At 38.9% G+C, this 11014-nt stretch overlaps 1 protein-coding gene across 2 annotated transcripts in view; it reads right to left on the bottom strand.

Moving 5' to 3' along the window:
* Positions 1–11014, bottom strand: part of LOC107099654 (kin of IRRE-like protein 1) — a 64980-nt gene that overhangs the window by 26369 nt on the left and 27597 nt on the right. For both annotated transcript variants that reach the window (XM_015397867.1, XM_015397868.1), the window contains exon 2: positions 1854–2006. In XM_015397867.1, coding sequence (XP_015253353.1) covers positions 1854–2006 — 153 coding nt within the window. The remainder of the gene's footprint in view (positions 1–1853; positions 2007–11014) is intronic.

Genomic DNA, 11014 nt, shown 5'->3' with positions numbered 1-11014 from the left:
TGAAGTCCTCAGACATTTTTCTTTTGTTGTTTCTTTCTTTGCACAGGTAAACAGCACATTTCTTCTTCTACGCTTGCATTATCGGCAGAGCAGACGCTGAATGCGCACTTTCGTCTGGTTTGGTCTGCCGCGGTTTCCGTAGACTCGTGAACGCGCTTTTAGGAAATCCTATATACTACTGTTTATGCTCTAAAAACATTCTAAATGACTCACCATTAGGAAACTAAAGCCATTTCCCAAATGTCTAGGTGGAATAAAAGTACATCAAAGTAGAAGAGAAACCTCAAATTCTCCTGGTGACCTTCCAACTCCTAGAGCATAGCACATATCTAAGTGTTGGGGAATGCTAGCCAGATAAGACAGGAAATTCTATCACATACCCAAAGGCTTAGTAAAATGTATTCCAAGTATTTTGTTTTTACAAAGAGATCCATCAATTTAATTTTTTTTCCTTCATCTTCTTTTACCATCCGACTGATACCTTCATGGTGAGCATGGGTGTTTCACTGTTGAATTGAGTTGTTATTTTTGGTAGTTTTTGGGGTTTCTTTCTAATATAGTTATGTTACTAACAATAGCATAGATCCATGATTCCTAAGCTGTGGTCGAAACAGCCAAGCCGATAAATCAATTCTATATTTTCATTTATATTCAATGAGTTTTTAAATAAAAATAGTGATTTTCTTCACCAATTCATTCCTAGTGCCTTGATATTTTAACACCCTCCCTTGTCTTATTTCTCTTAGTGCAAATTCTGTCATCTGGGTCATGGCAACCAGAAAAAAAAGGTTTAAACCAGAGGTAACTGGACTCAAAGACCCACCCGTTGTTCTCATTGGTTGTTGGGAGTCTGTTGTTGTGTATGGGTTTTGTGTTTGGCCATTTGAATTACGATGAGTGTGCTTATGTAACTCCTTCGTAATAAGTTCCAGGAATGAATAGAAGACAACTGAAAACTAGAACGGCAATCCCCCTCGTTCAGTGATAGCTTTTCTTTTTTAACAAAGATATCCTCCTTAGCCCCTCCTTCAAACCATCTGTCCTCTCTGTCCAAAATCTGATAATTTTCTAAAACAAAGGTGTGACCTTTGTTCTTGTGCGAGTGGACTGCAGAATCTCTCCCAGAGCTGCTGACTCTCCTGTGTTGTGCTTTTGTTTGTGTCCTTGTTCTTTGGTTTCTCCAATGTAACTGTGCTATCTAATGAAGAAGGTAATACCAATTAGTTTACTGTGATTTTGAGAAGAGCAGTGATAAGTACTTTGCTATATTTAGCTTTAGGTTCAAAATTTGCATCTGGTAAATTCAGCAGAACCTGTGGGATTCGCTAGTTGATATGGTTAGTAATCAGATTACCTCCCTGCTGCTGTTATTTCTACTTCCTAGCTGCGTAGGCACACATTTACTGAAGGTAGATATACCACAAACCAGTTAGACTAATGTTCATAATGGTAGGTATGAAACTTCAGACATTCTCACTGTAAATTTTAACTTCTATTGACATTTCTGTTCATTTTTATATCCCAACCTTCAAAAATCCAACCATTGATTTAAAAACTGAAGCATAATTAAATTATATTAACTCTTTAAACTCCTATTTCTGTTGCCTGGTATATGTCCAATGCTCCAGAGGTGTTGGTATGTAAAACATTGTAGGAACTTTAGTAAACTTACCCTAAGGCTAAGCAGAGGAGAATGTTTTGTCGGAATGTTCATATGTGGAGTGAGTTCAAGTGCAGATTCCAAACTTAAAAGTGCAGCCTCAGTACTTTCAGTTCAAAGAAATTCAAAGTAGCTTTAAATCTGAACTCATTGTTATGAAAGGAGAGCCTAAGGACGACATAACAAGTCTTACCCCGCAGGTCCTCTCCGATGCCCAGAGCCAGACCATCTTTGGTCCACTGAACAATGCCAGAGTAGTTGAAGACGACGCAGGACAGGAGCACCCTCTGGCCCCTCACCACCGACTGGTCTGCGGGCTCCTGAGAGAATCTTGCTGTCCTCACTGCTGCTTGGAAAGCAAAAGAAGAAAAAAAAAAGAAAGAAAAGTTAAAGCTGCTTTAACATCACTCCAGCATATTATTGCACAAGCCTGCTGATAATTTGATTCAAATTTGCATTCCCCCAACAGCAATGGATTGACATCATCGCCACATTTGATCACTCTGTGGCCTGCGGCCATAAACCAAGCACCACAGTTTCTAACCAAGTTGAAAGGCAAAGGTATGGAGGGAGGAGAAGAAGAAAAGAGAAAAGAGTTGAAGATGAAAAACTATGAAGTAGGGGGAAAGGGGTAGTGTTCAAGGTCACTAAGGGGAGATCAAATAGTGATCTTCAGCCATTGGGTGGCTCACATCCCGTCTGTTCTCGCTCCCGACTTTTAGTCTCCCTCAAAACTTGGCGGCCCTCCCCTCCTCTTTCTTTCTCCCCTCTTCATTCCTCCCCATGAGTCATCTCCCAGGCTTCCACTCCCCAACCTCCAACTACAGTGGCTGTCATTGTCTTCTGGACCCTCTGCCTTCCAGTCCATAGACCACAACCGCAGCAGATGGCCCAGCACTGCCATTGCTCCCAACGACTACCTAACGTGAACACAAAGCAAGCATGAGGCTCCTGCTAGCGTTCCATGCTGCGTAATGACAAGGCATAATTAGCTGTCCCTTATAGGCATGAGACATGGAAAACTTTTAGTAAATCCAACATGGGGGATTGTTCTTTACATTTTCTGTCTTTCAGCTTTGGTTCACCCCCCCTTTTTCTTCTTGCATTCTCAGAGAGTGAATGATTAAGCCACTGCTGCATCGCCTCTCTTCCCCTCCTTCCTCCACTGTTGCATTTCTCCTTTTTTCCCTTCGCCATGATGTTGTGTGTCCTTTACCCAAATTGCTTTGCTTCACTCAGTGCTTTTACAGGCTATAAGCATGCATCACCACTCCCTCCTTCACTATAATGCTGCCTATGAATGTCCCTCTGCTGGCACTGAGCTCCCTCCACCTTTGCATTCCTACAGAACGGTTTTCTTTCTATATCCATATATAATGGTGTATATGCCCTTTTACCCATAATGCTTTCTATTTCTGTAGTCCTCCGCCTTGCTGGTTGGAAAGGGGTTAGAGGCGGACTGTCACAACTCATTTATCACATTAAATATCACCCCTCCAGCGCTTTCTCCCTCCCTCTCTTCCCTCTCTCATTCACCCATCTCTCTTCTCACTTTTCTCCCCCTCACTCCTTTTTTTCTCCACCTTTTAGCATTTATATTTCTCACTTGTCCTCTCTTTTTTTGTCACTTCTGTTTCCCTTCTACTTTCTCTCTTTTATGCCCTCACAAGTCTCCCTCAAAGCCCTGGAGCACTTCACCAAAGGTTCTTTTTTTAAACGACTGCCATATGCCTATGCACCATATACCTCCCTCATCCCTATGTCCCTATCTTTTTCATTTGCACACTTTTCCCCCCTCCTCTTCCACTTTTCCCCCCCTCACATCATGTCATATTTAAGACAATTTGTAGAGGATGAATAAGCGTGATGAAACAAAAGGGAATCAGTCATGCAAAAAAGATTTGGGGAGCAATCCTTACAATAGCTCCTGACAGTGCAGTGCTTTAATATTCTGAAGATAAAGGGGATGTGTGAGGATACACACCAAAAAAAAGGAATGGGATGCAGATGGAGGCTGGCAGCATGCATACCTAGAATAACTCCATCCCCCCCACCCCTTCCGCATGAAAAAAACCCCCAGAAAAACAAGCCTGTTTGTTCCCTGAGGAATGCCCAAGTTAACTGATTAACTAATGAATAAAAAAAACAAAAACAAAGACATATGACCATCAGGCAACCATGAAGAAATGTTCATCTGAAAACCTCTAAACATTAAGCAACCAATATGTACATGTGCTATTTATTCATATGTATTTAGTTATTCATGACAATTAAAAAATGTTAAATATGAGGTTTACATACCCTGCTTTTTCTCTTGTGGTCTGAACTGCTTTTTGATTCTATAAAACCTCAATAAAAATTTGGAAATATAATAGAATCTAATTGGTGTTTTCCTGTTTAGCTGTTAGGTTGCAATTTTAATGTAACTGTTTTACTAAAGCTGTCCATCTGATTATGGGTGTGTTTTATTTCTAGACCACAAATTGTAGAGACAGAACGATACATCGGGCGGCTTATTTTTTCAGCTCACGTTTTTTTCTTGTATCGGGCAATACTTGCACCAGTGTATTCTCATTATCAGTTCGTATGAAATCGTACGAAAAGTTATGCACAGTAATTTCGTACGTTTTTGACGTTTTTTTCATCGTATTTTTACGTCTTGCCTCGAGAGAAGATATCCTTGCGCATGCGCATCTTACGCACCATTCAATGACATAGAATTTACATACAATTAACCCTAACCCTAAGATAGAAAACAGCAAGCAACCTACTGTAGTTAGAGACATCAAGAAGTAATTATTGCACTGTTTTCCCCAGTTTTACGTCCGTCCGCGGATCTGCTTTTTTCGTCTGTCTGGATGCGCATGCGCACTGATCGGTTTTTTCGAGGAAAAACGTCAAAAACGTACGAAATACTGTGCATAACTTTTCGTACGATTTCATACGAACTGATAATGAGAATATGTTGCTTGCACACATTGAACAATTACATAACTGCGATGAGCAGACATGCCTTGTGCTCATGTGAACTGAATTAAACATTTTACCAGTGTAATTTTCATGCATCTTGAGTTATTATTTTGAAAGGTTAATAATTATTAAAGATGTTGTAAGTTTGGTGACGTATTTCCGCCCTGGGGCTCAAAAAGTCTTTGGCCATAGGCTCTTGTTGAAAGTTGTTCATGTGCAGTACCGCCTTTGCAAAACAAAATGAAAGGAGATCTCGGGGTGTAGCTCTCCTGCACCCAGAGCTGAAAGGAACTGACGTCACAGTTATAGTGCGGCTGATTGACAGGTCAGGTCATGGAAGTTGGAGACGATCATTGGTGAGAGAGAGAGAGAGAAAGGGAGCATGAAAAATTTAATTAAGTAAAGTCCCTTAAATGAAGAGAAGCTGGAGGTGAAAGCATTTGGACCTGATCAACCGAATTTCAAAATTAATCAGGAGTCCAAAAGACAGATGGAGACGGCACACTTGGTCTTTTTCCAGGACCTGGTCTACTTACAAGCCTTAGCTAACTGCATGCAGCGAGGCTTATGCTTCAGGGCTCGATGTTACCTATCGCCCGATCGCCCGGGGCAAGTAGTTTTTGTTGTCGGGAGACTACAAATTTCATTGCATTTGCCCGCCGGGCAAGTGCAATGTTCGCAAAAAAAAATTATTTATCACTCAAAATTACTTTAAAATCACTGACATTCGATGAAAACAACCCACAAGCGTTGCCGGCGCCATTTTTGTTGTTTTAGACACATTCTCGCGTGATTTGAAAAAGCCGGGGGATTTTCCACTAGATGGCGTGATTTTTGTCCACCTAGTGGTAATTTTGATGTAGTTACCAAAACGACAAACAAGCTAGAAAGTGCTACTATATGGCAGTCTTCTGTACAGTGATGCAGGTAATACATTAAAAAATTTTCATAAATTTTTTTTTTTCTCTTAGACATTGGAGAGGTGCATTTAAATGTTATAGAGCTAAACATGTTAAATTGGTGACCTGTTATTATTATTGTCTTGTTGCTGCATTTATTTTGTCACGGAAAACTAATCCTGAGTCAGTTAAAAGTCAGGGAATTCTGAAATGATGTAAGACTGTGGAAACCCTGTATAAAATAACTATGTATAATGATTCTCTAGAAAAGTCACATTATATTAATAGTATTATCTTGTATAAACATACCGTGACTCTAAAATAAAAGTTATTCATCTGTGACATTGACTTCTGTCTTGTGATTTATTTTAAGTTTTTAACCTGTCATATTTTTTTTAGATTTTTAACATTACAATTTATATTTTTCCAAGCACATAACAGTTTCAAGCAAAGTTTAGTTTGAAAAGAATGTGCAGGAAGGATTGAAAAGCATGTTAACACGGTAATGTAGGCTTGAGTTCATTATCTGACGCATGCATATACACACCAGGAACCTGGAAACTTACTGAATTACAAAAAACATTAAAAAAACAAACATGTTTCATTGATATATATACAAAAATGAATATTAGGAACTATATTTATCAAACATTATACTGGGCAAGTAAAAATTGTTTCTGGGCAAATGAAATGTAAAAGTCACTTGCCCTTTGGGCAAGTGGTAAAAATCCTTAATGTCAACCCCTGCACTTTATTCTGCTTTCTGCCTCCTTTTTAAAACGTCATGGTCTGACCCAGTATGGATAAAGACAGGTAGGACGGATTTAAAGCACTTTTTAGAAAAGGCAAGAAGCATGAACAACTTGGGATTCACATGGAAAATAATATAATAGTGTACTTTTTCAAGGCGTTAGTAAATTTGCATAATTGCTCTTAAATAAACACATTCTCAGAAAATACATAGTAGTTATGGATTAAAAAAATAAAGCTAATAGCTTCTACATGATTAAACTGGTACATAATTTTTTTTTAAGGTTTGTGCCACAATAATAAAGCATTCAAAACTGTAAAACACAGATTTGCCTTCACAAAGCCTAAGAAGGGTAACATTTTGTACAAAAAGTAAACCTATAAATGAAATTAAGTGTTTTTTGTTGTTGTTGGAATTAATATAAATATACTGGAATGATAAATTAGAATATGTTTGATTGTTTTTTGGTATGTCTGTTTTGAATGTATAGCCCCACTCAGGAGAAAACTCCTCCAGCCGCCACTGGTTTAAAGTGTATTTAGTGATGGTATATAGAAATCCATTATAATAAAAAGAGAAGACCCACAAATAATTTTTTTATGCTTTCTTTAGGGTCTTTTAGAATTGCTCCTTTCATAGAGAATATAAATGTTCACAAGGCTTCTCTTTTCTCACTTCAAATTCCAACACAAAGGTGGGCAGTGTCTATATGGGCCCCAGAAAACAGACTCGGCCCCTGGGGGACAGTTACTCAAAGAACTATTTCAATATGCTGACAAAGCACAGTGCTAGCTGTTTAACAAGGACTTTAAGTCGCACATGAAAGACATATATAGAACCTTCGGTCTCAAGGAGACAAAAGAAAGATTTCCTATTCCTAGACATTTCTTTGGACTTTGGACAAAGGGGTCTTGACAAAAATGATTAGAAAGGATTATAAAAACTAGATCCGTAAAACAAAGGTGCAGCAGAGATATAACAAACTATCTAGCCGCCAATTGACATGATATGTAATACTGGGTTTTCATGAATGGTAAAAAGTGTTAATGCTATTGTCAGAATCGAATAATAATTTTTTTCCACTTCTTCAACTGTCAATTCTTCAACACAAGAATTACATCAACATTTGTTCTCAAGCAAAACAACAAAAACTAAATAAATACAGTTTAAATTGTGGGTCACCAGTGTATCTTTCCACCGGTCCCTGATATCTCACATAGAGAAATATTATTAGTTTCACCACAGTCAGATGTTAGCATAGAGTCAGATTGTACTAAACATTACAGAAATGTTTGTACAACTATGACTGTAAAAATGGTAATAAAAGTCTCAAATTTATGTTTTATCATAAAGTTTACTTTGAATGAATGTGTGCAAACCAGTCATCTATCATTTTAGTAGGATCACATCATAATTTTTGCTCCTCAACTAATCTAGTTATCGAATAAGATGAAAAACGTTGGTCTGTAAATATGCTAAATTAGTTTTAGCTTCACTGATGGCGTCAGGGGCGGATTTAGGAAATTGGGGGCCCTAGGCAAAGACAGGCAGGGGATCCTCTGAACTGAGAAGACAACACATAAAACAGACCAATTACACAGATACAGAAATTTTAATAGAATAGACATACATTGTTTGTTCTATGTTTTGTCCCCGCCTTATTATCCCTTTTCTTGGTGTTTTCCTCTCTATGTTTTGTACTAAGTTGACTTTTCATGCCGTCTCAAAAGGAATGAAAGATTTTCTCCAATCACTAAGCTCACTTAGCTGATTGCTCCTTCCTGTGTTTCCAAAAAGGCGGCGGCAAAAGTAAATAACAGTCATTCTTTTCACTGTAGAAAAGCCATGATCTGCTTATCTGTTCTCTATTTTTCAAACGTATGAAATAATAGCTGCATGAATCATGACAGCAGACAAGATAGAGGAAAGCAGGAGGCGGGGTTACCAATCTGCTTGCAGTGGAGAGCAGAGTTTGCTCCTTTTATATGTTGTCGCCAAAGTCTCCAGTAGCAGAAAAAAAGTTGCTAGATTTCGCACTAGGCACTTTTTTGAAATAAAAGTGCTAGAGGGTCTGAAAAGTCGTTAAATGTGGCAACAAATGTGCTAAGTTGGCAACACTGCTCTTCGCACTATTTGTTTTCAAATGGTTTGCTGCTGTCTGTTTGGACCTTTTTGAACCTGTGCAGCAAATGGACTGATCCAATATGGTGGACACACTTAAGGCTGGTTATACTCAGAAACCAGGTTGTCTGCGTGTGTCGCAGTGAATGTAAATATGACCCCGCCCCCTCCGCAGACACTCTGGTGCATCTCTCCTAAATTGTAGTTGGCCGCAGACAGGAGGTCTCTGATTGGTCTAATCTACATCCGCTCTACTCTATGCGTATCTTATTTCCTGTAGGGGTGTAAATAATAATCGTTTTGTATCGATGCATCGATCCAACAGCCAACAATCCGATGCATCGATACGTCCGCAAGAGAATCAATTCATTGTTTTTTTTCCTCCAGTCTATTTTTATCCATTTGCTCCTGGGCGTAATTCTGACTCCTGTGTTGCGGTGGCGCTACACCTATTTTGCCCTCCTACCTCGCTTCCTGGTTATACTCTTACAGCAGTGTGTCACAGTGAGCTTGACGCAGACATTTTTGATTTATGCTAAATTTTCAGCGTGGTCTGCGCTATACGCTGTGGGTCTAGATACGGCCAAGGCGGAAGGAGGTGGGGCCGAGTTTGTCCGACAACGGAGGGACACGAGGGTCAAAAATAGCGGGGATCCAGGTGGAAAAAGGGTCCCAGCGTTCTCTAGCACCTCGCTCTTCTAGCTGGTCCAACTTCACGAGTTGTTTTCCACAATTCCGGTCATAAAAACAAAACAAGCCGTTTTTGGACATGACTGTTAGGTTGACATGACTTAAGATTTTACAGTATGTCTTTACTAAACTAAGAAGTTTCCTTATCTGTTTTAAGGCAATTTTGACCATACGTGTTCATCTACTTTATATTATTATTTATTTTTGAATTTTAAAATAGTTCCATGGATTAAACTTGAACTGGAATATTTAAACTGAACCACTTATTAAAAATCAGTTTCAAAAGTCATAAGTCCTTTATTTTATTTTATTTTTAATCCAAAAATAAGCATTCAATTAAAAAATTTACCTAAACACATTCATTTAACTGAACCACTTCTTTAAAAATCAGTTTCAAAAGTCATAAGACCTTCATTTTATTTCATTTTCAATCCAAAAATGTATATTTTTTAGGTTAATTTAAAAATTAACCTAATTCTTGGGAATTGAGAAACGGTCCATATCTTTTACCATTTGAGTGAAGGCTTTAACTTTTAAATAAACATTGTTAAAAAAGAAAACGATCAACATATTGGAATGGATCTCTGACATCTAATTTCAAATCACCAATATCTGATGCATCTAATTAATCGATATCAGAGCTAATATCCAGGTATCGGATCAGTGCATCTCTAATTAGAACTAGAAAACAAAAAAAAACCCATCAAATCCACTTTTACATATTATCTCATCTAGTGAGCAGGATGTATTGTCACACCTCTAATTAATGTGGATTTTGTATATATTAGAATCATTAAATGACTCTAAATACAAAACTGTTTGTTAAATGTTTTTTTTTTTTTGCTTGTACACTTTCTTTACTAATAGAACAATTTCTTTACTAAGAACTGTCTTTAAAGGAGATATTTACCAACATAAATGCAGTAAAAAAAAGTCTTTTCTCAGGTGTCTGTAGCATACAGGGGGTTTTAGCTGAGTTTTAAACTATCTTGCAACCCCTGCAGAAGCCTGAGGGCAAACAAATATTTTCCTCTGTCTCGGATGTGCTAGCTGGAGGTATTCCCTCAACTGCCTCCGTAAACCGTAACAACATAATCCAGGCCGAGCGCTCCTGAGCAGAGGCTACACAATCTGCAAAGGAAAACACCCATGCAAAGGCTGACAACTGAAAACACTGACTCATTTGAACATGTGCTCGTTGCCTTCTGATTTCCATATTACCCAGTTAACACTTGTCAACATGGGTGCCTGTGTGATAAAAAAAAGGAAAAATATACACAAGCACCGAGCAGTCTGAGGGAAAGTGCATACAAGGAAGCTTGTATTCTTTCATTAAGTGGGTTATGCTGCAGTGACAAATTTAGAGTGCCCTGATTTCCTTCAGTTGCTCGTCCCCATGATGCCACCAGGGGACTCTGATCACCCTGTCCACAAAAAGGGCTGCAACCACAACCGCATGCACACAGACAAACAGACGCACACACAAGCACCAAATCCGCAATACAGATGGCTTGACGTTCACCACATAGGCTAACCATTTCCTTACAACTTCCACACAAACACAACCACTTCGATCCCTAAACATGCAATCAACACATGCAGGCGGTTTCCTGAACAAGGGTGATGGCTTGGGAGTGAAACGCCACGACAGCAGAGAGCACACTCATCTCCACAGGGAGCGGGTTTCGGTTTCGTCTAGGATTAAGTACAACCCGAGTCAAAGTTTTGAAAGGGATTAGGATTAATCTGGGAGCGAGGACCCTGAGAGACAAACCTCTGCTTGTGGAAGCAGACACAAAGGCCACAGGCGATTGACTCACTAAAAGCTTCGCCACCACAGTGTGAACAGATACAGCAGTACTGCCCCAAACCAACTCACACACCGTTCAATGGCGTGTTAATAGCAAGTAATGAAGCTTTAGA

The sequence above is a fragment of the Cyprinodon variegatus genome, unplaced genomic scaffold (genome assembly GCF_000732505.1).
Source record: "Cyprinodon variegatus isolate N-32 unplaced genomic scaffold, C_variegatus-1.0 Scaffold894, whole genome shotgun sequence".
NCBI lineage: Eukaryota > Metazoa > Chordata > Actinopteri > Cyprinodontiformes > Cyprinodontidae > Cyprinodon > Cyprinodon variegatus.
The sequence above is the reverse complement of the archived record's forward strand: the minus strand, read 5'-3'. Positions and strand labels throughout refer to the sequence as shown.